The 27723-nt window shown below is 41.6% G+C and overlaps 1 protein-coding gene across 2 annotated transcripts in view; it reads right to left on the bottom strand.

Annotated features, from left to right (window-relative positions):
• The window catches only part of CUNH10orf90 (chromosome unknown C10orf90 homolog), a 65261-nt gene extending 38704 nt beyond the window's left edge, over positions 1-26557 (bottom strand). For both annotated transcript variants that reach the window (XM_027655318.1, XM_027655319.1), the window contains exon 1: positions 26335-26557. In XM_027655318.1, coding sequence (XP_027511119.1) covers positions 26335-26500 — 166 coding nt within the window. In that variant the 5' untranslated portion in view covers positions 26501-26557. The remainder of the gene's footprint in view (positions 1-26334) is intronic.
• Positions 26558-27723: the final 1166 nt, after the last annotated feature.

The following is a 27723-nucleotide window of genomic DNA, read 5'->3' as shown; positions in this document are numbered from 1 at the left end:
TACCATGGGCAAGGACACCTTCCACTAGCCCAGGTTACTCCAAGTCCCGTCTAACCTGGCCTTGGACACTTCCAGAAATGGGGCAGCCACAGCTTCTCTGGGTAACAAGTCTTGTTGTCCTTCAAGGACATTATCCTGAGCCTTCAGAAGGGATGTTAAACTCCAGGAAGAGGGGAGGTGTTGCACAGACAATGATCCAAAGGCAGCAGCCCAGTGAAGATGGGACCAAGCGGGGCAGGGAGGCAGCCCCACAGCCACATGAGGATTTTACTCCCTTACAGTCCCACAGCAATACACCTGACATTCATTTCTGAAGGACTTGACATTTAATAACTTTCCTGTAAGACCAGGCAGCAATTTTCACCAAGATGCTTGAAGGAGCACAGGGTGCCACCCAGAGAGCTCAAACACAGCTAAAACCCACACAGTGCGTGCTCATCAAGAGAGGATGACACAGGGACAGTCTCCCAGTCCTCTCAAAGAATCTTTGCAGAACTCATAAGAAGTACCCTGCACTCCTTACAATGGGGGTCAAATGATACAGGCTTAAAGAAGGAAAAAGCAGCTGCCAGCTCTTTATTTGAAACCTTTCTTGTCATGAAAAAAGCCAAACCAATACAAACAAGCACTTTGCCACAAAGGAAAGCACTTGAACACAGTGGCACAAAGATGACAGTGTTTTAAGGCAGCTTTGTTGGGAAGGCTTTCAAATCAGAGTAAGCAAAACAGCCTGAAATCATTTCAGCCTGAACAGGATTCATTATGTAAACAAAATAGAAAAATATTTTTTCTAAGATGTCAGGATGGATTTTCCTCTGTTATGAGTGGCATCGTGAGATTTTGATAAGTGAATTATCTTTCCCTGCTCACACACCTTGGAGCTGTAGCTGCTGCCTGCAGAGATGATTACAGGATCCACCATGGAAGGGACAAATGAGTCCTGCTCTGCTATCAAAAAGCCAGAAGTCATAAATCTCTCATTATCCTTGCCATTAGAAACGAGGTGCCCATCAGGGGGCTGGAAGGAGCACAAGAATTATATCTTCAAGTCCATGCAAAGGAGAAAAAGAAATGTGTTTTCATTATGCATTGCTATTATTCTTTATCTTCAGTTAATAATTTAAAGGGAGGAATCACCCCCAGCAAATCCATCACACACATAGAGATAAAATTAAGAAAATCCTTTACTTCCTCCCTTTTCTCTTTCTCCTCCTCCAAGTTTTATTTTTATTATAAATTAAACATTTATTTTGTTCAATTTTCAGAGGTGTGGGGAAGAACACAGTCCTACATTTCTTTAGGGAGCATAGGCTTATGCTGACAAATCTCAGTCCCTAGAACCAGTGACTAATTCACTGAACCTTCTAAAGCCCAACTGTGTGGACATAACTCAGGCCAAGGGCTCAAATGGGAGTGCACAGGAAAATTAAACTGGCATAGGTTTGATTTCTTCAGTGTAAACAACATGGGCTGTCCCTGGAGCTCCCTGATGGAGCTCTGCTGGTATCTTTGTAAAATGTGGTAGGAGGGGAATGAGGAGCTCAAAAACAGGGTATGGAGGGATGATATCAAGAACTGGGGTGGATCGTGAGGGATAACAATGTTCAATAGTCAAATAATTCTCTTTCATAGGTTTTTTTCAGTAGTTTCACTGTAGAAATGGAAGAGATGCCATAAATGTCACAAGTTCCTGTGTCAGGGAGAGGAAAAACTAGGGACAAGGAGCAAGTCATCAAGATCCCCACTGCTGATGAACAAGACACATCTTGAAGCTTCATGGTTCCTCCACTTTGGTGGGACTGGCTTCCACCCATCCCTTTGTCCTGCTGAAAGAAATTCCGTATTTTCCATACATTTCACCAGGATCCTGTGAGACAGAGTTTCTGTAACTGGGACACAAAGATTTGGCGAGGCAGTCGGAGGCTGTGCATGAGCAGCAACAGAACCCAAATTCTCCTTGGAGAAAAGGAGTCCTCTCTAGGTAAAACTGGGAAGTTCTGATTCCTGTATGAGGTGCTCTCTGCTCACACCAAGGCAAGGGGCAGCACAAGGGAGGTGACACCTTTGGTTTTTTGCCAAAATTCCAGTTTCGGGGCCATCCTATTCTTTTGGAAAACTGTACGAAAAAGTTATTTGGGATTGCCTAAGCAAGCCCTTCTGTGGGGTCAGGAATCACAGGAAGGGGTTTTGTCCTGAGGGTGATATTTGGGACCACGTGGGACCAGGCAGATGGATGGCAATCAGAGACAGAGAGGACGGGTTGACAGGCTCTGAAAGTGTCCTTAATATGGCAAGGGAGGCAGGAGAGGATTAAAACCAAGAGCAAGGCAAACTCTGGAGCTCCTTCATGTCAGAGATAGGTTAGGGTTAGAAAAATTTGAATAAAACATTTAAATATGAACACTAGATGTGCCAGAAAAGAAAGTAGCCAGGAGACAGAGGCAAACAAAGGAGGCAAGTCCAAGCTAAATCCAAATTTAAATTTTCCGGTTTCCACTTATCTCCAATATTAAGGCATTCTGAATACAATTCCTGCTTCAGAGCCTTGCACTGGGATTCCTTAGTACCTACTGTCACATTATTTGGCTTATTGACCACCTAATGTCCTTTCAAAAGAAATTTAACTAACAGAAACATTTAGTACAGAAGGAGCTGATGGAAGGACTCCTCCAACCCCTCTCAGAGTTCCCTTCCCAGCACGTCATTAAGGCACCCACATTTTAGGGTCCACGTCCATTTCTGGAAGTTCAGGAATGCTTGAGATGGCCAGAAAATTCTCAAGTGACTGTAAACATGACAAACACAATGCATAAGCAAACAAAGGAAAAGTAGTTCTGCAGCCAAAAAGTATATTTATGAAGAGTTGTTTTGTGCTATTATGTATATTTATGTAAAGGTCATAACCCGCAGAGACTTTGATGGTACAAATGGATTCTGTAAATAAAAATTCCACCCGTGTTCCTCAGAACTGGTGGCAAATACAAAATGCACACATTAGCCCAGAGCTGCTTGTGCTTAATAAGAAATAAGAGCTCGAGGTAATTGTTTGGCCTCAGGGATTCAATATTTCCTACATTTACCTGCTTTTGAAAGAGCTTAACTTTAAGACAAGAAACTGTAGGGAGGACAAGAGAAAACCTGTGCACTGTCTCTTACGCATTTTATGACTCAATATATGTCCTGCTGCAGGGATTTTTTCATGATGCTTTGGCTTAACAATAGTATTTATTGATTTTTTTTTTTTCCCTTTTAATACTCTTAATACAGTGGTGAGTCCAGAAAAATGATGTGTGCTGCAGGTACAGATGCTTTTGTCGAGGCATCAAAGCAGTGATTCCAACACACACCTCTATTACTCCCATTTTGTTCCCAAAACAAAGGAACAAGATGTTCACATGAGCCAAATTTGACATCGAATGATTTGTATGACAAAACTAAACTCGGTGGAGCACCAGCCATGCCAACTTTAATAGAGACTTTTCACGTTACTTCTGTGCAATAGAAGCATTTGGTTTTGTGTAATACTTGGGATTATTATTTCTTTCTGGAAAGTCTTTCCCGTTAAGTGCTGTGATTACAGACATCAGAAACTGCCTGATGATAGGGGATGCTAAAACCAGGTAAAAAAGTCAGCATTCACAATAGCTAAGATTTAAATAACTATGAAGCCTAAAAAGTTCTGTTTCTAAGTCACTAGTTTGATCACAAATAAAAAGTTCTATTTTGCATAATTTAAGAATTCTATGCAGCTCTCCCTAGTTTATTTGAGTTGCCACTGACTTGCCTCAATTCTAAAGCTAACAGCTCTTCACACAGCTGAACTTAGTAATTATTCCACCACATAAAACTTTTCAGTTGGTGAACCATTACCTACATTTACCTTTTGAAGGGAAAGTAAAAAAAACAAATCTCTATTCATCACATGCTTTTACTGTGCATCCACGACTTGTTTGATCTTGGAATTACCCCTTTTGAATTCCATGACAACAGGTTTAGAAACACAGATCATGCCAGAGATTAAAACAAAAACCTTGTCATATGTACATAAAACAGGGCATGGTGGATTTTGGGTTTATCACGAGACTCAACAGAAGATAATTGGCAATTGCCTTTTTTCTTTTCTTCTTTAATCACTCAGGCTTTCAGTTCAGAAATAGAGGTGCAGAAAAGCTTGGGATTGATGCTTAAACGTTAAAGCCCTCAAAGCTTTAACTTTGCATCTTTTAAATGCCGGAAAAGTAGAATTTTCAAGCTCTCTTTGGCTGTGGGTGTCACCTGGATGGGAAGGAGCCAGGTTGGGAACTGTCTGCACCCACCAGCCCCACCAGGCTGCTTTTCAAGGAGCACTAACCTGCTGCCTAGCAACCACCACAACTGATGATTGTTTGTATATTCCATTTCTTGTGCAAGACTAAAAGCTCAGATCCCAAATTATTCCATTCAGCAACATCAGAGCTGTGACTGATTGAGAAGAAAACGCATTTTCCTTTACTTGCTGCAGGTCTTCCTCGCTCTCCAGGGTTGCATTTGTAAAATATACACACACGCCTCAACATACTTTGATGCAAGACCAATTGGAAAAATATTTCAATATGTGACTAGTTATTTTCAAAATATTCATCCTTTAGAGGATACTTCTGTGAATAAAGTCATTGACGTATCTTTACATTTTAATGATGATGTCACTAAGACTGATACAGGAACAAACACAAAGGGCCATGTTCTCCTGGGCATGAGGATGTTGCATAGCATGACACAAATGTGCTTGCAAAAAACTTGTCCCTGTGTTTTAGAAGTCCTGTTTTTTTCCTAACTATTATTATTTTTCCTAATTATTATTTACTGCATGTGAAACACTTAAAGAAAAACAAATGCACAGAACAAAAAATCTGACAACCCTTTTGCACTGTGCCCTCTGCTTGGATCAGATTTTAGCCTGATTTCCAGGAGGAATTTGATTTATGCCCTATCCTTTTTTATGCCCAGCCTTGGGCTTTTGAGCTTGTGGCCTCTTTGAAACAATGTGACAGAAGGGTCGATAGCTCATCTCCAACGAGCTTCCCACGAAAATCAATGGCTTTGTAGAAATGAGAGGATGCCACAGGGAGAGGTTCACTGGGTTTCCCGTGTTTGATCCATGGACACTCCTACCAGCTGGGCAGGACACATCCCTCGTGGGAGGTGCTGCTCCTTGTCCTGGGAGCAACTAGGAGGGATGGGGGCCAGATGGAAGAGGGAATGGCCAAGGAGACAGGGAAGGAGGGAGGAGCAGCAGGGTGATATTTGGGTCTTGGCTCACGGGTTCTGTCACAGAATCACAGAATGTGCTGAGTTGGAAGGGACCCACAAGGATCATCCAGTTCAACTCCTGGTTCTGCACAGGATCCTCCCCAACAGTCACACCATGTGCCTGAGAGAATCATCCAAACACTCCCTGAGCTCTGTCAGCCTTGGGGCTGTGCCCACTGCCCTAGGGAGCCTGTTCAGTGCCCAACCACCCCCTGGGGAAAGAGCCTTTCCCTGATATCCAACCTAACCCTCTCCTGACACAATTCTGGGCAATTCCCTGGGTCCTGTCCCTGGTTCCCACAGAGCAGAGCTCAGTGCCTGCCCCTCCTCTGCCCCTCCTGAGGAAGTTGTAACTGCAATGAGGTCTCCCCTCAGTCTCCTCTTCTCCAGCTGGACACTCCAAGTGCCCTCATGAAATGACCTCTTTCTTTTTAGCCTGTATTTTCAATTTAATATTTTTTCTTTCAGTCTCTAAATAAATATTGAATCTCATGCTAAGATTATGAAAATTACGGGGCTTATAAATTAAGTGCTGGAGGCCAACCTCATGATGCCATAACTGCTAGACCCCAGTATTGTGGTACCTTAGACATAATCATGTACAACATCTGTCCCGTTTAAAGTCACGCAGCAAATCAATACTAGTCACCCTCCTAAACGTGCTTATGATGGGCACAGCATTGGATACCCAGATTTTATCCCAGAGAATACACGGAATAATGCAGTGAGAAGGAATAACTGAACAGTTCAGAGTAACCAAATGCTGAAGTGACCCCCTCTCAAAGGCAGAATTAAGTGGCTCTGGATGGTTCCCACCACCCCCACTTGGTTTGTCCTACAGTTGTTCTTTTCCATGACGATCTCTGATCCAGAGCCAGCACATAAACCATTAAATAATTTAGCTGCACTCTTCATCCAGCACTGCTCCCCAAGCCAAATCCTGGCCCTTCTCAGTTTCAGCATTTCCACTGAGTGCTTTGGGACAAGGATTGATCCCAAAGGTCTCTTCAGGTCCACCAGTTACAGGAGAAAGGCTTTGCTGAATGTGCTTTCAAAAACCTCTTCGGTCATTATCAATATTCTCTCTAACATTAACTGCCATTAAATCCTGCAGCTGGAAGCTGCAAAATGACCTGTAGGACATTCCCAAGCATTTTCAAGCTTAACAAAGAGCATGTTAAGAGCTGCTGGTGACACCAGTGTTTTGGGGGGATGTGACCAGTTGATGGTCTGTATGAAGCCCAGGGCAGTGAACTTTGCACTGGGAGTGTGCAGAGAGCCAGTGCAAGCCTGGATGCTTTGGCAGAATAGAAGCTCAGGTGGAATTTTCTTTTAGGAAAATTTCAGCAGGAAATTAGGATATAAAATTCTACAGCCTGTCTACACTGCTACAGCCCTCAATTTTGACATCTCCCCTCTCCATTTAGGGCTGGCTCCCAGCTGAACTCTCTCATGATGCAACACGACTCTCCCCCCTCACCTTCTCAAAGCCAAGCAAAAGCATCAAAGAAAAATTCCTTGGAGAAAGTGGGCATATTGTGGAATAAGCTGTAATTATTAACCTGAGCTCCTTGCAATGGACACACACTGTGCCAGTGGATTAGTCATTGCCAGTCACATTAACTGAGTTGGTAATTCTTTGTATCAGCAACACAGTGCCCAGTTCTACCTGACTCCTGAATCCTGGTGCAAATACAACTCCCACCCTTTTCCAGCCAGGGTGAGCTCAGGTAACTAACACATCACTACTGTGGGGACACCCTTCCCTGTCACTCAGCTGCTGGTCCCCCACTTTCCCACTTCAGAACAGTGTCCTGGCTGAATTCCCACCCACAAACCCACTGCAGCTGGTGTGAGAGGCCTGGGAAGTACTTCATTGCCACCAACTGTGCTGTCCCTCCTTCCAGAAATAACAATTGCACTTCCCCTCTGAGCAGCACATCCCCTTCCCCCTCCTTTCTACAACTACATCTTCTTTTTTCTCCTGATTTTCTTGGACCGATAGGCTTAGGTGGATGTCTTTATTGGATTACTTGGACTTAATTTGGTTAACTTGCAGGGTTTTTTTAGGAAGAGATGGGCTTTTGGCCGTTTTGTTTGCTCCTTTTTTAGTTTGTAATGGACCTTTTTTACATCTGCTCAAAAAAGTTACCTTGGTGACTTTTATATCCAAAGGGAAAATGGAGAAGAGCCTGGTCTTTGCTAGGACACATATAAATGTGTGCTGGGAGTACTCCAAGAGCTGTCCCACCATGAGCAGAAAAACAAGCCAGTTTTATTTCAAACCATGGGCCATGGAGCTTAGTGATCCTGTATTTTCTTTCCCATAACACTTCCACGCAATCTGGATGGTGAGAATGATAAACAGATGTGTACACACAGGGATTGAATCTAGAGAGCACTGCATTATTCAAGAGAATTGAGGAGAAAAGGCCAATATTTACAAGAGCAGTATTTACTGTAAATTAAAATCCAACCATTTGCAGCCAACTTGAGAGAGAAACACTGCAGGGATACCTGCAAGGGCATTGGGTTAAAGATTTTGTCCTCCTTAAACAGATTAAAACCCAGGCTTTCAGCACAGTGCCTTTTTAAAAAGCAAAAGAAAATTCAAGTACACTCAGAAGTATGTATATTTTGCGGGTGCTTAGTGGGAGAGAAGTTATCTATGACATAAAAAAAAAAAAAGAAAACAAAAATGTCAGCCACTTGTTATTTTAAATAAAAGAGCAAAAATGTTTCTTATACTCTAAACTGAAAGCACCATTTTGGAAGATCAGTCTGCTCTATGTCACACTGATTTAGAACCATTTTATTGCTCCAAATGTGTCACTGCATTAGTTAGAGAAATGTTGCAATTAACACCTTGGCCAGAAACTCAATGCTGATAGATGTAAAAACGTAGATTTATATGTTTCATTCAACATTGAAGACAGTTTATTAATTCACAAGCAGGTGGATTTTTCTAATTTATCTAGGTCTTTTTATATTTAAATGAAATACTGAAATGAGCTCAAAATGTTTCTGTACCCTGGGTATACCTTGGTGTTTCTGCCTGTGGTAGCCATTGTAAGAACACTTGGGTTTTCCCAGGATTTCCAAGGTGGAGGGTTTGGGGTTTTGTTGTGGTTTGAAAGAGTTTTTTGTCTTTTGTTTTTGGTTTTTTTCCCCCCCAGAGAGCACTACCAGGTTAGGTCCCTGTTGCTTTTTAAAAAGTAGTGGCTAAATCAAGGTGTTATGGACTTCCTCGCAACTAGACAAGGAAAAGTTCCATCATTTCCAAACCTTATTCCTCCCAGCCTCTTCTTTTCTAACAAAGCTCCCAGTTAGTGGTTACTTATTGGCAGAGCTGGATTAAGGTCTTATATAAACTAAACCCAAATTATTCACGCTTGGATTCCTGGCATAAACTCCTCCTTCTGGGAGCCAACCCCAAGCTCCACTAGGCTGGGTCAGAACTACTAGAGGAAGAAGCAGGGAGGAGAGGTTATGTGGTGTGAAGCAGTGCTGTAATAAAATACAAGATTTCCCTGCCTGAAGAGTTCCCAATACCTGTGCCTGCAGCAGGTTATGATAACAGCCTCTGCTTTGTGTGAAGAAATAAACAGCTTTGTGTTCCTGACCTCTAGCACATGTAACCATGAAATCAGAGTGCAATTGTAGTTATTTGCTGCTTTTTAGATATTCATTTCTCTTCCCTGGTGCTTAAAAGGGCTGGCTGAAGGCAGCTTATACTAGATTAGGCTTCCAACACTTTTCATGCATTACAGACTCCAAAGACATTTTTTCCCCTCGCAGAAGGTGAAAGTGTTGAGTCATTTCTTTTAAAGATCTGTTGGGGTTATTGCTCATAAAATGAGAGGCAGCACTCAAGGCAGGGCTAAGTGAGGCACAGAGTCCAACTGCAGCTCCCACATCCCCCCAGACTCAGGGCCTGGCTTTCCTCCCTCGCTCTGCTCACCCTTCCCTGCCTTAAACCAGCCAGGCACCACCATCTTATCCCAGATCATAACGTGGATTAACAAGGGCTCATCGGATGGAACCATGTGCCAGGAATAATTAGGGTTTAAAATGCAAGAGCCTGGCAGGAAGGGATTGTCATTTGTGAAGCCAGTCCGTTTAATGGAGAAATAACCCGTGTTTTACAGGAGCGGATAATTTGGCAGTCACAGTCTCAGGGGCTCAGAGACATAAAATACAACCTCATCAATGTGTAAGATTAGGAGTAATTAGCCCCTATATGGTAAAGTCATCAGTTGGAAACTCGACTCTGTCTGGGGACTTTTTGTAATGATGCCTCAGGGACAAGTGAGATGGGACCTCTGACTTCTGTGATTTGGAAGGGACTGAGACCTAATTAAATCTGCAAAGATGCAGTAACTGCATTAAAAGGGATTTTTAAATATGAAGCATATTCCCTTTCACTAAACAAACTAGGTATAATACACCCTGGAACAGGGAGAGAATTAATCAAAAGACACTGAGCCAACAGCTGCTGTGAGGCTGCCAAATGGAAGATGATACAGGATTATCCAGAATTGAAGAACATTTAATAAGAATTGAAGAATATTTATAAGAATTGAAGAATATTTATAAGAATTGAAGAATATTTATAAGAATTGAAGTACATTTATAAGAATTGAAGTACATTTATAAGAATTGAAGAATTATTTTTTTTTTTTAAGGATAAGGTTTTATTTCACTGTGGTGAAAATCAAGCACATCACACCCATTGTAAACCCAAGAGAGTATGGTTTTTTTCAAATCTGTTTCTCTAAGTCCATAACTTATAATAAACATTGGTTACATAAATAAAAGCTAATTCTCTTGCAAAAATAATATATAATTCACTTTTTCACTCATTACAAAAAAACCCCACACTTGCATAAAGGGGATACAAGGAGCTATTATATTTCTGCTACTGAGTTCCATAAAGCACTTCACATCTTCCATTTCCTTTAAAAGGTTTGGCTCTTTGTAGTGGAGAAATGAAGGATTTTAAGTGAGCTTCTCAGCAATGATTGCCTCATTTACATGATCTATCTTCTCCCAAGCCAAAAAAAAAACTCCCTGGATGTTATTAACATTTTTCTACCATAACTCAAACACTCTGCACTGTGTCAATGAAGAGCTGGATCATCAAAGCCTGGAAGTTAAGAAGAAAAGTATTTTAAGGGCATGAACTAAGAGTGGACCAACAGAAATATGCTGATGGCAAAGAGAAAAAAGTACTGAGATGACACATGTAAGTTCACACACTTAATCATGCTGCTTAAAAAGGAATAATTAAAATGGCACCAAACTCATGTCTAGGCAGGTCACTGCTGGAAGAATTTGCCATCTGCCCCAAACCTTCAATATGGCTTTTTTCTAAAGTCTTAGAAGCAATTTGATTCTTGCCTGTGTGATGGTGCTGGGGCTATATTTTTAATGTATTTGTTTCATAAAAGAACCACCTTCTTCCATTCCTGCATCGATTCAGTGCTATTTATACTGAAATTATCCACCATTTGGGGTTGCCTGGAGAACTGGGAACTCAAATCCTGATTTCAGCTGAACTTGGTGAAAGGATATCAAACCAAACCAATGAATACATTGTCCCAGACAACACACCCACAGCCAGCTGTACAACTAAAAACATGTTATTAACATGAATACTGAGATAATTCACTCAAGAAAAAGCATCTCATGCAAACCAGCCCCCAGAATGAAAGAGGTCACCATGTCACCTCACTGGGGATATGGGTTTGAGTTAATCATTCAGAGACTGTTATCATAGAATGATAAATTTGTTTGGGTTGGAAGAGACCTTAAAGCCCATCCCATTCCACCCCCTGCCATGGGCAGGGACACCTTCCACTAGCCCAGGTTGCTCCAAGCCCCGTCCCACCTGGCCTTGGACACTTCCAGGGATGGAGCAGCCACAGCTTCTCTGGGCTATGTGCAGAGAAACTCAAACAACCCCAAGGGCTGTGAAAATGAATCCCCCATCATAAGCACTGATAAATGGATTAGTGCTTTCCTTTAATTACAGCACATACATGAAATGGTTTCTCCCCTGCACCATTTGATCAGTGCAGTTCCACTGGCAGCCATGTGGAAAAATTCTTTGCAAGAAAAGAAAACGTAACCAGTTACTCTGTTTTTAGCAGAAGAGCATGATGAGCTTGATGGCCAGTCAATCACTGTGAGAAAAATCAACAGCAATCTAAATGCTCCGATATTTCAAGCCTTCAAGTGACCTTTTGAGAGGATTTCAGTTTGAAAATACAATATGAGGAAAAGCTCTGATTGCAGGATTCATCTTATATCCAAAGCCTTTACTAAATGTCTCTTGCTAGAAGTGTAAAATAAACAGCTGGGGGGATCAAAGGTAGGGGAAAATGAAAGAAAGTAAAGGTAGGCTGGTGCTTTATCTGGATCAAACTACATATATAAGTATTTGTCTTCGATTATGTGTGTTGGAAATATCCCTCAGCTTTTGGGAGGAGATCAATCTCTCCTCAGGTAGTCAGACAAACTGGGAAAGACAAGGTGGATACAGGAAAAAAAACAAGAAACACTGTCACAGAAAAAAAAACAATCCCACTCCAACAGCACAGTCCCTGTGCTGGAAAATGCAAGGGAAAGTAGGAAAATAGAGAAGCTTACTGGGAAAACCCTGGAGAATAAGGAGGAGGCTGCAAAGAAAACCTTGCCCACCTACACCAGAATAGAACAGCACAGTTAATGCTTTTAAAGTTGAGAGAGTTTTCTTGGATGTTTTTTTTTTCATGGGTTTTTATGTTGTTTTTTTTTCATGGGTTTTTATGGGTTTTTCCCCAACTAAAAGCTGGAGAAAAGTTGGTTATAAAAGCCTCTGTATTTTTGGACTGAATGGAGAGAGAAAATCTCAGGTTTAAAAAAAAAATAATTTGAAAGAACAGTGAAGACACGGAAAGCTGCATTTGTACCTGAAGCATAAAAATAGCAACCAAAGCAATACAGTGTGTGAGTTCAAGTAAGATTATATAGTATAGAAATGCTGAGTAATCCAGAATGCCAACTTAATTTGAAAAAAAAGATATTGATATCACAGGCATCTCAAAAATATGATGCGATTAAGATACATCAGTGGACAATATAAAAAAATAAACTCAATATAAATTATATGGAAATGACAGAAGACCAAGTTGACAAAGGAGCACAGCCAAGAACCAACGAAAATATACAGTAAACCAGGTAAATAAATAAAATACAGCAGTGCCTCTAAATCTCCTTAAAAACAGTTTGCATCCTAAAACAGCAGAACTATACTAGGAACCAATATTTTCCCAGAATGGCCCAGAAAAGGGAACATCAGTGCAAAATACTGGCACTAAATAAGTTGGGACTCGTCAGCAGAAGTCAAAAGAGAAGGAATAGGGTAGAGATGGACAAGAAAAACAAACATCCTGAAAAGATGCATAGGAAGAGATGTGGGAATGTTACAAGATAATTTTTCTGCACAACATGCAATGAAATTGTTAACCTGAATGACCAGAATCAGGATAAGGCTGTAACTGGATCCTTGCTCTGGCCCAGTGCTGTTATTGTGCTCCCATCACTATATAAAAGACACTGTGGGCATCCTTTAGAAATATTTAGGAAAATAGGACCTTAAGAAATAATGCAAAGATGGATTTGGAGGGGGGTTTTGTTGTTGTCTTGGGAATTTGGGGTGGGATTTTGTTTGTTTTTTTGGGTTTTTTAATTTGCTTTTTTGCAGGCCATATATACACAGTTAATGGTGTACTACAAGGATTCATGAATGTGAACAACTGCAGTGTTTCACCATGAGAGGACACAGCTTTGGAGATCATAAAATCAAAGAATAGTTTGAGTTGGAAGGGACCTTAAAGCCCAACCAGTTCCACCTCCTGCCATGGGCAGGAACACCTTCCACTAGACCAGGTTGCTCCAAACCCCATCCAACCTGGCCTTGAACAACCCCCTTTTGACATAAAGAGAATTTCAAAGAAAATTCTACCCTTCCCAAGGAGTAAATCAATCCAATAACTCCATTACACAATTATTTATAGTGTATAAATCACAAAAAAAAACACAACAAAAGGAGTTCAGAGCTGCAGTTCCCTTTGATGCATATTTGCAGAGAAATTATATAAATTAACAAAACAGAAACAAGTTTAGAGGTTCCCCCTCACACTTACTGATGCCAAAACAACATACACTGGGCTGAAGAAGAAACCTCTGCTCTAGAACACAAGCTAAGCTGTTTATTGAATCACAAAGCAGCAAGTCAAGGCTTTTGCCCATCCCATATTCCGGGATAAGAGTCTAGAGAGCAAGGTCAGAAGTTTAATATTCCTATTGATGTTAGGAAACAATGACAGATTCATTGTAAAGATTTGTCAGCAACAGCAGTGAGGTCACAGTGCCCCAATACACAAAAAATGTTCATCTACCTGTACCCCCATCACAGCTGCAGGATAAACATTCCCTTACCCAATCCTTTGGCTTGAGAAAACATGTATTTACCTTATAAAGCTGTAATTCTGCATCAATATTCAGCTAATTGGAGGTTTCCTGTCATTAATTTGGATAATATCCATTCATCTCACATAAATAGCTTCTAGCAGCTTCTTTAATTTAACCTTGCTTTTAGCCTTCTTTTTTTTTCCTGTCACGCAACGAATAATTCAGTGCTCACAAATGACCTCCTGTGCCACGGTCATGCCATAACAATCAATGGTAGGGGTTTCATAAAACAGATTAAATTCTACGGCAGTGGCTTTGGTGAATCAGGAGAATGTGTTCCTTTTAGCTGCTCAGAGTTAATGTTTGATTTTTAGCTGAGTGCACTGCGTTGGAAAGAGTAAACTGGGGACACATTGTATTTTTGTTATATATTTTTGTTACTTACATGGCTGAAATGGAAATAGAGCCATAGCATCCATGGCACTAAAGCTGACTTTTAAAGATTTGAGCCTCTTATCTCAATACTTAAAATAATATGTGAGGAGAAACTTCCCATGACACTGTTTCTGTATAAATTTTGAGATTATTACTTTATACTCTAATGATTATACTTTCTACCTTGTGTCACATCAGATCAGAACAAGGCAGAGCTGAGGATAATGTTCCCACAAAGATTTAGAGGTGGCAGATGATTCCAAAGTAAAAAATTACCTCCATCACAGCAAATCACATAACATGTTTTGTTCAACACTAAATTATTATTCGCCATTTAAATTAAGGTTTGCAAGGGAAATTCATTCTGAGCCTTTTCCATTTCCCTCATATTCACAATTTGGCTAATGAACCAAGAAACCAATTAGTGAAACATCTCAATTTATAGCAGGTTGAGGTAATCCTTAGCCAGGGCACAGTTAAAAATCCTGCACTGTGAAAAGAAGACTTTTCATGTTCAGAAACAGGGCTGAGGAGTTAATGAGCCCTCTTGAAACAGAGCATCAGTGATGCCATTTATGGCTGCCCCATCCCTGGAAGTGTCCAAGGCCAGGTGGGCTAGTGGAAAGTGTCCCTGCCCATGGCAGGGGAGTGGAACGAGATGAGCTTCAAGGTCCCTTCCAACCCAAATCATTCCATATTTCTATGATTCTTTACAGATTTTATGATCCACAGCTCAGTCCTTCTTAATAGGTGTCTCAGGTAGTTTCTCTAATTATACATAAATGGCTCATTAAAGGGATAAAGAAACAGGAGATGGACTCTAGAGCTGAGATTCAGAAGTGTATTTTCCTGTTCCCAGAACAAACCCATTAGCTGGGTGGGAGGGTGGGGCAGCGAAACAATAGAGGGCTCATAGGATGAAAGAAAGTACATAAAGGAATACGGAAGGCAACCCACTGCTCGAAGGAATTCTTTCCTCAAGGAGCTGCTCATGCATTTAGGACAACAAAAATGTTAATGTACTTTAATAAAGTACATTAAAACATAAGAGCCAGGAAGTGCAACCAAGACATTCCCTCTGCTGTTGTCAAACCAGAGGAGGTAACATGGAATACAGCCTTGTTTGCTAAACCCTATCTCTTCCATGAGGTTTCCATCCCATTGCCACCTGTTTTTTAAACGTTGTGTTATCATCCTTGCTCAAACTGATTAGGCAGATATATTTTTTCCTGGAGAGGATTTGTGCACAAGTGCCAGACATTAATCAACTGCTTCTTCCTCTATTAAACTGAGTCAAATCCTTACATCCTTACCCAGGACTGTAAAATATTTCCCATCTCCCAGCTTCCCTGTCATTTCTCTCATACCTCAATCCTTGACATCCCAAAGTCAAATCCATTCCCACCTCTCCAGACATCAGCCCAAATGCAACTAACTGGAGTGTCTCAGAGGGGGAAACACCTGAGCTGGAAGAGGGGCAGAGTCATAGGAATGTGCAGAGATCTCTAAAAGATATGGAATTTTTTGGAGGCACTGCCTGAATAGAGGCATTTCCCTCCTGCAGCTCAGTTAAGCACTTCCACAAGTCATTTGGGACCAGCTCATCCCATATTCCAGAGCTCTGTGTGTGCACTTCACAGTTTCCCAGGTTTAGAGGAATTTCATTTCAACAGGAGAGCACTTCCAGAGCACTTCCCTCTGCTGATACCCCTTCTGGCAATCAGGCTGTGCAATCCCAGTTGGAAAAGCAGAGAAGCAAGAGAAGGGAAATACTTACAAGGGAAGTGGAGCCTGCTTGACACATTTGAGTGCCCGGGTTGGACACGGTTCAGGAATTGTGTACAGACACACTCAGATCACTACAAACAGCAAGTGCAAGGAATAATTGGAACTACTCAGACATTATTGAGCTGCAATCAACTAATCTCTTGGGAAAGAAACCAGGAGTCATGAACAGCTTAAGGTAAACATCTTCTCAGCACGTGAGAATAGGGAAAAAGGAAAACAAGGATTAGGCTGTGTAAGGAACAGAATGCATTATGGAAAATACAGTAGCAATAACATAATCTAGCGATGTCCTACAGTGTTGTGTGTAGTACTGATTTGTGTCTGTGAAATTTTAAGAGGACCTAAGTTGATTAGGTATATTTGTTATTTTAATCCTTGATGTACTAGGTACTCCTATAGCAACAATTTGGGAATGGCCAATAAGCACAGGAAGCTTGTTTATTAAACTCAGTGCATCAATAACCACAATTTTGCTGAAAAAATATTTAATTCAAATGCAATACAGAGCTCATCTGAGGCTTGGGCTCAGTTTGATGCTGGGTGGTAGAAGTTCAGCCTCTCCCTTTTCCTTAGAAGTAAAGAAGAAGGAGAATGAACTTGACTTTATGTACAGCAGTGGTAATTTATGAGAAGCATGAGACAGTAATTGAGCCAGGAGTAGAAGTGGAAGTCTCCTGTGACAGCCTGTAATTGTCAGAGCTCCAGTGAAATGCAGCAGACACGGATCAAGTAATATTTTGAATGCCTGGATGTACCTGCATCAAACCTGGCCTCCAGACCTCTGGAGATCTGCTTCTCACTGCAATTTGGTCCTTCCACTTTAATACAGAAAACATTACCCATACATCTTTCTGGTTATTTCTCCACTTTATGCTGAAAATATTTCATATAGAAGTGCATAAAAAATTCCATCCCCTTAGCAACTGGGAGACTCCTGCTTGAAGCAGTGATGGGAAAGATGGGGCTCTGGGAATGTTAGAGGCAAGCAAGGATTCTGTGGGTGTGAGATTGTTGGCAATTATGTCTGATCACTGGCTGCACATGTTTTTGCTGAATGTGTTCAGACTTACTGTGGAAATTGGCCTGAAGTATTATGGAATTTTGGAAACCCTGATTGAAATAAATGGTGTTCAAGACACTTGTACTGCAGAGAGACTCTGGAGTCCAGGGAGAGCTCTGTATGAGCAGGATGTGTCAGACACCAGAACAACAAATTAAAGAAAGGAATCGGCCCAGGAAATATTATTGCTGGTTTCTGAAAACAAGCTGAGACGCAGTTGCTACCTGAGGAGCACAAAGGGGAAGAGAAAGAACATGGGAAGTAATAAAGCAGAGTTTGGATGTAGGAAGCAGAGCGGCTCACTGAAGATCCAAACAGTACATGAGCACAGGTGATTGAGACTAAATCACTCCATGACCCTCTAGGCTGGGAAGGTTGGAAAGGCAGTACCAGCATGTGAGAAAACTCCCCTTCCTCACTCTTCCCTTATCTGCCTCTCCCAGACCCAGGGCAGGACTTCATTTCCCAGCCTGTAAAACACAGGCAGCAGCCCAGGTTTCCTTGCAGCTCACTGAGCTGTTCCTCAGGTTTCTCCCTGCTGGCTCTTTCTGACCTTTCTGCTTCCCAAGCTCCTGGAAGGAGCCACTGAAACAGCTCTTTCACTTTCCACAAGCCTATCAACCCTGCATTCAGCCCTGTTCCCTTGGAGGCTTCCACAAGCCTTCCCAGTGCAGTCCTGTTCAATCTGGAAGAGGTTTGCAGGGAATGACAAAATTTAGGAGTCAGACTTGCCTCAAACAGGCACTGCAGGAATCACAGAATCCCAGAATGGTTTGGGATGGAAGGGACCTTAAAGACCATCTAATCCCCCCCCCCGCCATGGGCAGGGGCGTCTTCCACTAGCACAGTGCTCCAGGAGCTGTGGCCCTGCCCCATTGCATCCCTTGCTCCTTGTTCCAGCCTCACAGGGTGAAAGCAGCATTGGAAATGCAAGTGGGGGCCCTTCTCACAACCCTCCATGGGCCCTGAGCAAGAAAATCCCCCCTGGTTTTATGGAAGAGGGCTCAGAGACCCCTTTACAAGCCCTTTTATCTTTCCACCTGCGAGAGAAAAGGGACCTGCAGCGGTGTTTGGCTCCTGCATCCTCCTCCCACGTACAATAACCAAGCCAGCCCACATTTCCCACAGGACAGAAGTACATGAAAGCTATTCCTAATAACTCAGCTGCTGGTGGAAGGCTTTGTGTGCTGCTGAGGGAGGTTTTGGCTGTGGGTAGGATGGCAGCACAGAAATTGTCATCAACCACTCAAAGGCGAGTCAAGAGACCAATGCAAAACTCAGTCTCCTGCCTCCACAGAGGATGCAAAAAGAAGATGAAACTTTATTTAATGGTCTTGTGGTGCCACTGTGAATGTAGGTATCAAGGAGACATAAGTGTGGTTGTATCAGGGATGACTCCCTGGGCCATGGCTGAATGTTGTGTTTAAGGCACATCTTCAGCCCTTTGGTGGAGGAATAGGTTGTTTTCCCAAACATAAAAGTACTTCTCCTTTGAGCACAGAAGCATTTCTCTGTTACCTTACCCATAAACATTTGGATTAAGCTGCTGTTCTAAAATGTTTCTAGCTAATATCATGACAGTTTCCTTTAAAGTGTTTTATTTCACAGCTAAACTGCTGGCTTGTATTTCAAAATCTCAGCTACAAGGTTCCACAGATTTTGGAGGGTCTTTAGGATTAATGTGCTAAATTTCTGCCTCTCACACTCTCCTATCTCCTTTTTGCATTCATCCTGCTCCAAGGCATTTCTCCAAGAAGGTGATTTTCCCTCCTGCTCTGGCAGAAAATGCATTGGAGTTAACTAATTAAGTACAGTTGTACTGTACATCAAATATCAGTAATAATATCAGGCAGTAACATTATGTTGGCTGTGAGAACAGGTTGCAAAAACATCATACCTGTCATACATCACTGGGATAATGATTTGATGCATCTGTGCTGTTAAATCCTTCCTTGGCAGTGATTAGCAAACAACAGGGTCTGGCAAATATCTATGGGAAAGAGGATACTGTAATGGTGAAGGCAAGGATCCTCCCCCATGGGCTGTCCTTCCCTGGGTTTCTCCCAGCCACAAAATCTAGTGTGTCCCAGAATTTCAAGATCTAATCTGACCAATCCTAAACCAGCTTACGTTTTTATAGTTGCTTCACAAGCTACAATCGTAGAATGATTCAAATTAAAGCCTTTCTCGGGTTTAGCTTTAATTCTGGTGGAATTAATTTCATTGAAGACATATTGATAACTTGCCTTCACTACCCATTTCAGGGAGTAAAAAAAGGGAAATCTTAGCTAAGCAAAATAGCAAAATATCCACTGATAGAGGAATCTGTGAGATGCTCAAAAGGCAGTGCATGCAGCCAGTGTTTCTCCTCAAGTACAGAGAAATGAATAAAGAGATGTTTTTATGAACAAAGTTCAAAAAACTCTTGGAGCATGTAAAACCCAATACCCTGCTCATCAAGCTATGATCTCTACCACATATATAATACCTATGGTTCTCAATGCCCCACTTGTCTTCTAATGTCCACAATTCCCAAAAAATAGTAATGAAAAGAGGCAAAAAATATTAAGTATAATAATAGAAATATAAGTATAATAATATATATAAATAACTCCTAGACATAACCTCCTATAAATTGTCAGTGCCCATGGCCAGGTTCACTTGGGCACTGGGGGATCCAAACACAAGACTCACATCCATCTGCATTAATATTTTTAGTCAAAGGTTAAAGAACAGTAAAACAAACTAAGCTGTCAGAGAAAATACACATTAGCATTTAGATTAACAGTTATTATCTCCATTTCCCATCACCAGACAACAGTGAAATGTGTGATGATGGTTTTAGATATTTTTTTCACAGAGGTTAAGGGGTCCCTGAATTCAAAGGGCTGGGAAACACTGGCCTGTGAGATAAATGGCACTGGCCCTGGCATGTGCTGTGTACCCTCAATACATCTGGACTCCAGTTGGAATTAAAATTCATATTGCAGCAGCAATTAAAAGACAGAAGTAGGTCATGAGCTGTTGTTCAAGGCAATATGCAGAGAGAAAAAGAAGACTGAAAGAGGGGAAAAAAAAAGGGAAAAAACTGAAGCAGGCAGCATTCGCCTTAAAAAAAATTCAGCCTTGAGAAATTCTGAAATAAAAGATAACAAAAAGAGGATAAAATAGGGAAATAAGAGTTTGGGTTATTTAGCTATGGGCTCACCAGGCAAAGCTTGTTGCCAGTAGGCAGTTCTCAGGCTGCATAATGACATCAACTCTTTTATTCCACATGGGAAGGATTGTACAAGAGATCCATCCTCAATGCCCTCTCTGTATATCACACCCAGTGCCACAATGCACATTAGAGTGTCCACATCCAATTCCAGGCAAAGAAAGTGAGAAGGAAATCCCATTTCTTCCATTCCCTTTTTAAAAATGGAGATATTTTGTGCAGTTACCTGCAGGTTGGCACAGACCCCCTCTGCAAACAGCTCCTCTGCTTTTGCAGTACTGCACAGTGTCACTAATGAAGGTCAGGAATTTACTGGGTGTCTCATTTTTATTCAGTCACATGAGCAAAAAGATAGTTGAACAAAATTTTAGCAAAGTGAGAACCAACCACGTAACGTTGATTAAACCTTGTTTTCAGTATAATCTACCCTTAAAGGTGACCTGTTAACAAAAAATTACTACACACACAGAAAAGTACCCCCTTCCTGTAAGGCTTTGCAGAGGAACATTGCCCATTAAAGTTTGATATTACTGAAAAAAAATTAAAAATAACTTTACATGCTCCTCCTCAGCACCCAAAAAGCATCAGTTGGTGGTTTCAGAAGACACAGCAGGCAGAAGAATGTAGAGAGCCACTGTGTGTGGCCATGGGCTGTGCCTTGACCTGCTTTCCCATGGGAACTCCCAAGCCATGCCAGGTATCTTCCCAATCTTCCCAGATGTTTTGTACTCGACCTCCCAACTTTATTTTATATGTTTGCATCTCTAAGAGACACCAGAAGTCTTAATCAGTAGAAGCACAAAAATAAATTTAATCCATTAAAATCAAACAGATTTGAAACACAAACCCTGAGGTGCTTCAGAGCACCCACAAAGACCTCCAAGATCATTGAGTCCAACCTTTGACCAGCCCTAACCCTGACAAAGAGAGATATGAGAATGTCATGTCAGGGATCACAGAAAACACCTCTTTCATATGCAGTTTGTATGTACCATAAAAAACAACCCAGGTTGCTCCACATGGCTGCACACGTGATTTTTGATACCAAATGAGCTGAACCCTTCCAGAGCACATTTTGGCCAAGTTTTAAGGACTTTTCAATAAATTTGCATGAAGATATTGTGCAGCCAGTGTTACTTCCTGCTCTGTCTTCAGCTGCTAAAAACACTTCTCTTTTTCCATATGTTTATCCTGTGCTATACTACAGACACAAGGGAAATTGCATCCACGCTCTCTTGACTCGATTCTTCAGCTTCCAGAAGATGCAAAAGTAAATGGCAAAAATTTCATCCCTGCTTATTGTATGTTTGTTCTGCACCATTATGTGCTCTGTCCCTTATAAATCCTGCACTGATGGTCTTGAATCATCAGGAGAGGTTTGTATAAAGGCAGCAAAGGCGTATTTTCAGTTGTTTGTGATACATCCCTATGCAGGAACCTAATTATTAACATAACATACCATCAACAAGACACAACACTCAAAGAGAGCTGTTTATACTTTGCACAGAGGGGAGAAAAGATAATCCACGTTCAAAATAGTGGTCATTGCATATTCCTGACAGTAGTTTACCAAAATTTTCCCAGCTGCTCCCAGTGGAGCGTCAGGTGTGTGACTGACGTGTTACACCATCACAGGACTGTGATTAATGAGTGTTGCACATCACTGATGGAAATCTGAGGCATGTTTGAGCCTGGGACCACACACAGAGAGAGGTTTGAGTGTGACTGTCCTCTGCCCACCTCTCCCTCTCTGCAGAGATACAGAGGCAGAACCGTCTCAAGAAACAAGAGCAATGTTTCAACACCCTCGAAACCTGGCCGGGGGGACACTGGTGTGGGTTGTGCTGGACCACAAATAGGGTAAGGACTGTTACTAACTCTGCTCTTCCAGGCCTGGTTGCTCTCAGACTGGGATTTACGGCAAAGAAACACATAGAGAACCAGTAAAAACCTTTCTTTTAAGAATGTGCATTGCAGTTTTACCTGTGCTGTTGCCACACATTAAAGTGCGATTTGTACAGTCACACCAGTGCAGTTTTCTGCTTCGAATCCCAGAATCATTGAGGTTGGAAAAGACTCCCAAGATCATCGAGTCCAACCTGTGCCCGATCCCCACCTTGTCACCCCGCCCAGAGCACTGAATGCAATGTCCAGTCATTCCCTGGATACCTCCAGGGGTGGGGACTCCACCACCTCCCTGGGTATTCCTCATGGCTTCTGCCACTAGGAAGCTACTGATAAGCCTTTAATTAAGGTAGTTATGTTGGTTTAATCTTTTGTTAAGGTTAAAGACCAGACTGAGTCATCCACAACATCTTGTGGTTCCCTTCTGCTGTGACTGTTCCCTGGTCACACACACATGGCACTGCTGTCCCCAAGGTCCTACACACAGCAAACATGGTAAGTCCCATCACAAGGACAGGCTGGACCACAGGACACATCTTCCTCTCCACAGCCAGTGTCCACACCATGCTGTGTTAGATGAAGTTTGCCACGTGGCTGTGACCTGGGGGACCAATCAAGTCAGTGGTTGATGTTCCCAGGATCACACTCCCAGATCTTGCTCAATCCAGACCCTGTGCAGGCTGCACCCTGGCTTTTCCAGTCCTCCTGCTTTCTCTGCCACAGTTTCTCAGCTGCAAAACAACAGGCAGAATATTTCCTCTACCTGGGCTTTAAAACTTGCCTTTTATTTTGTGTAATATTTGGATTTAGAACTGAATGCTGGTATATCATCTAACTACTATTTATGCAACTTTTTCAGTGGGAAATCTGAACACATGTTTACGTTGATGCAGCAAAGACCATCCACCACAGCAACATCCACAGTCAGGCAGAACAGCCACGATACACTGCTGGTGTGTCACCAACCCCAAAGAGCAGAAAATACATCAACATTCCCTTGGGAATGCTGTCAAACCGTGAAAAACCTGTTCTTACCATCCCTTCCAACATGCACACCCTGAAATTTGCTCTCACAGAGATTCCAACCTGTGGAAATAGCTGAGACTACACATCCCCCTGCCTCGTGTGGGAAGCAGGGAGACATGAACATCCTCTAATCCTGGAATCAATCAGGTTGGAAAAGTCCTCCAAGATCATCCAGTCCAACCTTCAACCAAATACCACCAACCCCAGCCCTAATGAAGAGAGACATGAGAATGTCATGTCAGTGAGCACAGAAAACACCAAAACCCCAACTCAGGCTGCTCTACATCACTGCCCACATGATTTTTGATACCAAACGAGCACATTTTGGCCAAGTTTTAAAGACTTCTTGATAAATTTGCATGAACAACCACCTCTAAAATTCACAAAAGTTAGAAAAATTTAGAATAGGCACTTGCCGTCTGCCCATTGCCAGAGGGAGATCTTTAAACAAAAATAGCTGCCTGTGAGGTTTTTTATACATTTCAATAAAAGAGAATGGGTGGATAAAAAAGTACCCTCCAAACTGTGGTTATAAAATTCAAGTTGATGTGCTATCAATGCTTGTGGGATTCTCCAAGGATTAGGAATTGACCCCATGGGCAGGGTTCAGGGGACAGAAGGGGACTTGCCTGGAGAGACTTAATGCTCCTCCTGGGATTCTATATGGAGTAAGAGAAAGGAAATGCTGCTGCCAAGGACCACTCCACTCTCTCCCTGGCAGCAGCTGCCAGTCTGGCCTTCCAGCCTCTTGGCACTGGGGACATTTTACTGCCCCCAGCACCCTCATGTCCATGAGAGCCATGTAGTCTCAGCACTAAACTGTTCCTGTATCCTATCTCTGTGCAAATAGACACTGAGAATCCACTGTACCTCATTTTCAAATATAAACCACCAAAATCTTTGCCATGTCTTTGCCAAAATCTTTCAGCTGATGAAAGAAAATCAGCTCATTCTTGACATCCCACTGCAGCCAACAAAAAGCCAAAAGGGTACTTAATACCAACTTCCCTTAAGTTTTTTATACCATCTGGAACCATTGCATTTTTACTTCACTTCTATTTTGGCCCCTTCAGGGTGCACACAAGAGAATATTCCACCCCAGGAAGCATCTTAACAGACCAAGAACTGCAAAGGGTGACACCTATACCCACACCACCACTGCTGGCAGCAGCACAGACACAGCTCCACAGCTATCAGGGCACCACGAGCAGTTCATGACTATTTATACTTCTCAACCCCATTGTGCAGAAAGCTTTCAAGTAATTAGTTTCCCTCATTAACAGATGCACTGCCTGGGGAAGGGCACACAGGTGCTCCCAAGCCCCATCCTGGATTACAGGGCAGCAGGACACGGGCTGGAAAGGGAGAGCTCGGAAATGCTGAGCTGGGCTGATAAAAACGGGCAACACAACCCCCACATCTAAATTAAAATGGGTTATTTGCACAGCAGAACTGCAGGTGTTATTTTGGCAAGACCACAAACTGTAACAGCAGCAAAAATATTCACAGGACATTACCACAAACCCCATGTATTGAAATCAGATAACCAGTATTTATCAACATCACCTTTAAGAGATACTTAAGAGATATCAGGTGTCACAGTGGTTTTTTTGCTCAAGTTGCAAAAAAAAAAAAAACCAACCTAAAAAGCACAAAGTTTATATATCTCATGGACCAAAAGTGATTTGCAAATGTGGTCAACAGGGTGAGCAGTGCTATTCCACAACTCTAATAAAACTCGGGGGGTTTGTACCTTCTCCCTGACACATCTAATCCATTATTCCATTTTTCTCTTTCACACTTTCAGAGGGAAAACCGGACATTTGGTAAAGTCTAATTTAATATTATTATCACTAATGCGTTCAAATGCATCACTAAAACCCGTGTCGCTAAAATTGCACTGCAGACAAAGCCAGGTAAAACACTGTTATCTCCCTGGAAAAGCTGGGCCTTGTGCTACAGCACCTACTGATGGGAGGCTATTCAAAGCAACAGGATTACTTTTCTGAATAAGGATTACTCCCATGATTAAGGAGTACAGGATTACATCCATTGTTTGCATATCTCCTGTTGTTTACACATCCCTATTTTCACCTCTTGGATTTTTTTTTTCCTTAAAACACAGGGCATTTAATTACTGTCAGCACTAGATATCATTATGCTGTACTTTTATCCCTTCAAAATTTTGTCTGGTTTTTGGATGCGAAATAAAATACCTTTGTGATCAAAACAAAGAAAATAAAGCAGAAGCAGCAGAATCTGAACTCTGCAATTAAAAACAAATAAAGAAGAGAGAGAGCCTTGTTATCCACAATCAACTCATTCATGATTCATTTCACGTTCATGCTCCTACCCGTGGCCTCTGCTCTGGGGAGCTGATTGTTTTTATATCAGTTTTTTAATTGTGCCAAATACTGAGTTACCTGAGAGCTCTCAGGCACTGCTGACAATATCACTACTGGAAAACAGCAGAACTCAGACAACTGAAACAAACAATACAGGTAGGTTTGCTGATAATGATTAATAAAGCAAAAGACTTTGAAGTTTTTCACTTTATAAAGAAGTGGTGAAACTTCCTTTAGTTCATCACTGCCATACACTTTACACACAAAATATATCTCCTTCCTCTCTTTAGGAAAACCATGTTACCAAAGGTTTCCCACTATTTTATCACTCAACAGAATATCTAATTCATGGTAAGGTTTTAATGCAGGTCTCAGTTCCTGTTCCCAATCCAGTCAGAAATGTATTTAACTGATTAAAGAACAACAATACAAGTTACACTTCCAACAGGGAACTAACTTTTTTAATGGAAAATAAAACTCCTGTCAGATTCTTGCATGTGACACTGAAATACATTAGTCTCAGTTTGGAAAAATCAGGCTTGGAACATAAATATACCTTGTTTTAGTAGCGTGCAACAGAGATTTGAAAATTTAATTAGTACAAAATAATCTAAGAAGGTTTGATCATAACTTTTGTGTCCGCTCTGTAGGTGCTGCTTACATACTTTCTGGAGTTAAAAATAAAGGTATTTCCTGCCTTTTTAGGCTTCTTTTAAAATCAGAAAGAATGCAGAGTGTATTTAGAAAGACGTGTGAAAAGAGAAAAGAGTTTACAGCAGGTTCAGAAAACATCAGAAGTTGCACCAACTTACCGAAACAAGCAGTTTTCTCCCAAGAAGCAAAGTTTATGGTCAGGTACATCTGAGTTACAAAGGACTGTGTTCCCCGAGTCGGTTTTGCACAGGGCTTAACCTGGAAATCCAGCCGGGCGTGTCGGGCACCGCGGGGTTGCGGAGCTGCTCCCTCTCCCGAAGGCATCCCGGGCTCTCCAGGGCCATGGGATGGGGACAGCCACCACTTGTTGCGGCGGTGACAGGGAAAGCCAGGATGTGCCAGCTCGGGCTGCTGAGGGCATGAATAATTCACCCTCCCACCTCCCGCATCAAGGCGCTGCTCTGGCAGCTCCAATGGAGCAATTCATTCCAGCCTTTGTCTCCGGGAAGAAAAAAAAAAAAAGACAAAAAAAACCAAAAAAACAACTCGCTGGTTTAACAAGGGTTATCTGCGATGATAAAGCCTGGGCCTGATGATTTATTTAGTCTGATTGGGGAGAATTTGTATCCCTAAATGCACGGAATACAGATTCAGCTGTGCCTCCTCAACCTGTTTGGCTGCAGCAACAATATCTGCCTAAGGCACATGAATGTTTCATTTTCTTCACTTAAATGTTGAACTGGGCTCCCTGTTTTCAAGTGCTTCCCTAGGAGATCTCCAAGTGCACACATAGTTCTGGAATGACCTCTTGGACTTTTAAATAGCTAACACCTGGCTTCCAAAATGTTCTTGTTTTGAGTACAAGACATGGGGGGAAAAAAAAAGCCTACAATGAAAGCCAGCAAATTCATAATTCACTTTAAAAAAATAGCCATACATTGGAGCGTTATTTTTAAGAGGTTTTGAAGGTGATATTTTAATTTTTATAGCAAGTATTTTAAATAATCAGCAGTAGCACTGTTATCTTCCTCAGCATTTTCTGCAAATCTACAATAACTGAAAATAATAACAAAATAATCTTCCTTCTGGTTAGTTGATCACGAAACTAATAATTGAACACAACGAAGGATTTTTAATCAATTACCTATTTAGTTATATAATGCATTATAAACAAAGATTTATATAATTTTATCTGACACTGCTAACAGCAGCACTGGAATATTGTATTTCGACCTTCCTCTTCTAAACAGAATTGTAGGAAAGAGTTATTTGAACTCAGTAAGGGAAAAAAGTCTTAAAAATATGTGATTCAAGCTGGTTTGCTGTCAAAAAAGATATTGAGAGTTAACTTGATTACAGTGCACCAAGGGCTTTACAAGGAGAAAATACCTCAGACAGAAGTACTTTTGAGGTACATAGTTTTTTGGAGACACTGATTACCTACTTAAAAAATGTCCTGAGTACACCGGTGACCTCTACATTTCTGAGATACCTTTCTAGAAAATATGCCTTTGCCAAACAAACAGCAAAAAAATGACTGGACTCAG

This window comes from Corapipo altera, unplaced genomic scaffold (assembly GCF_003945725.1).
Source record: "Corapipo altera isolate COAL_440 unplaced genomic scaffold, ASM394572v1 180, whole genome shotgun sequence".
Lineage (NCBI taxonomy): Eukaryota > Metazoa > Chordata > Aves > Passeriformes > Pipridae > Corapipo > Corapipo altera.
The sequence above is the reverse complement of the archived record's forward strand: the minus strand, read 5'-3'. Positions and strand labels throughout refer to the sequence as shown.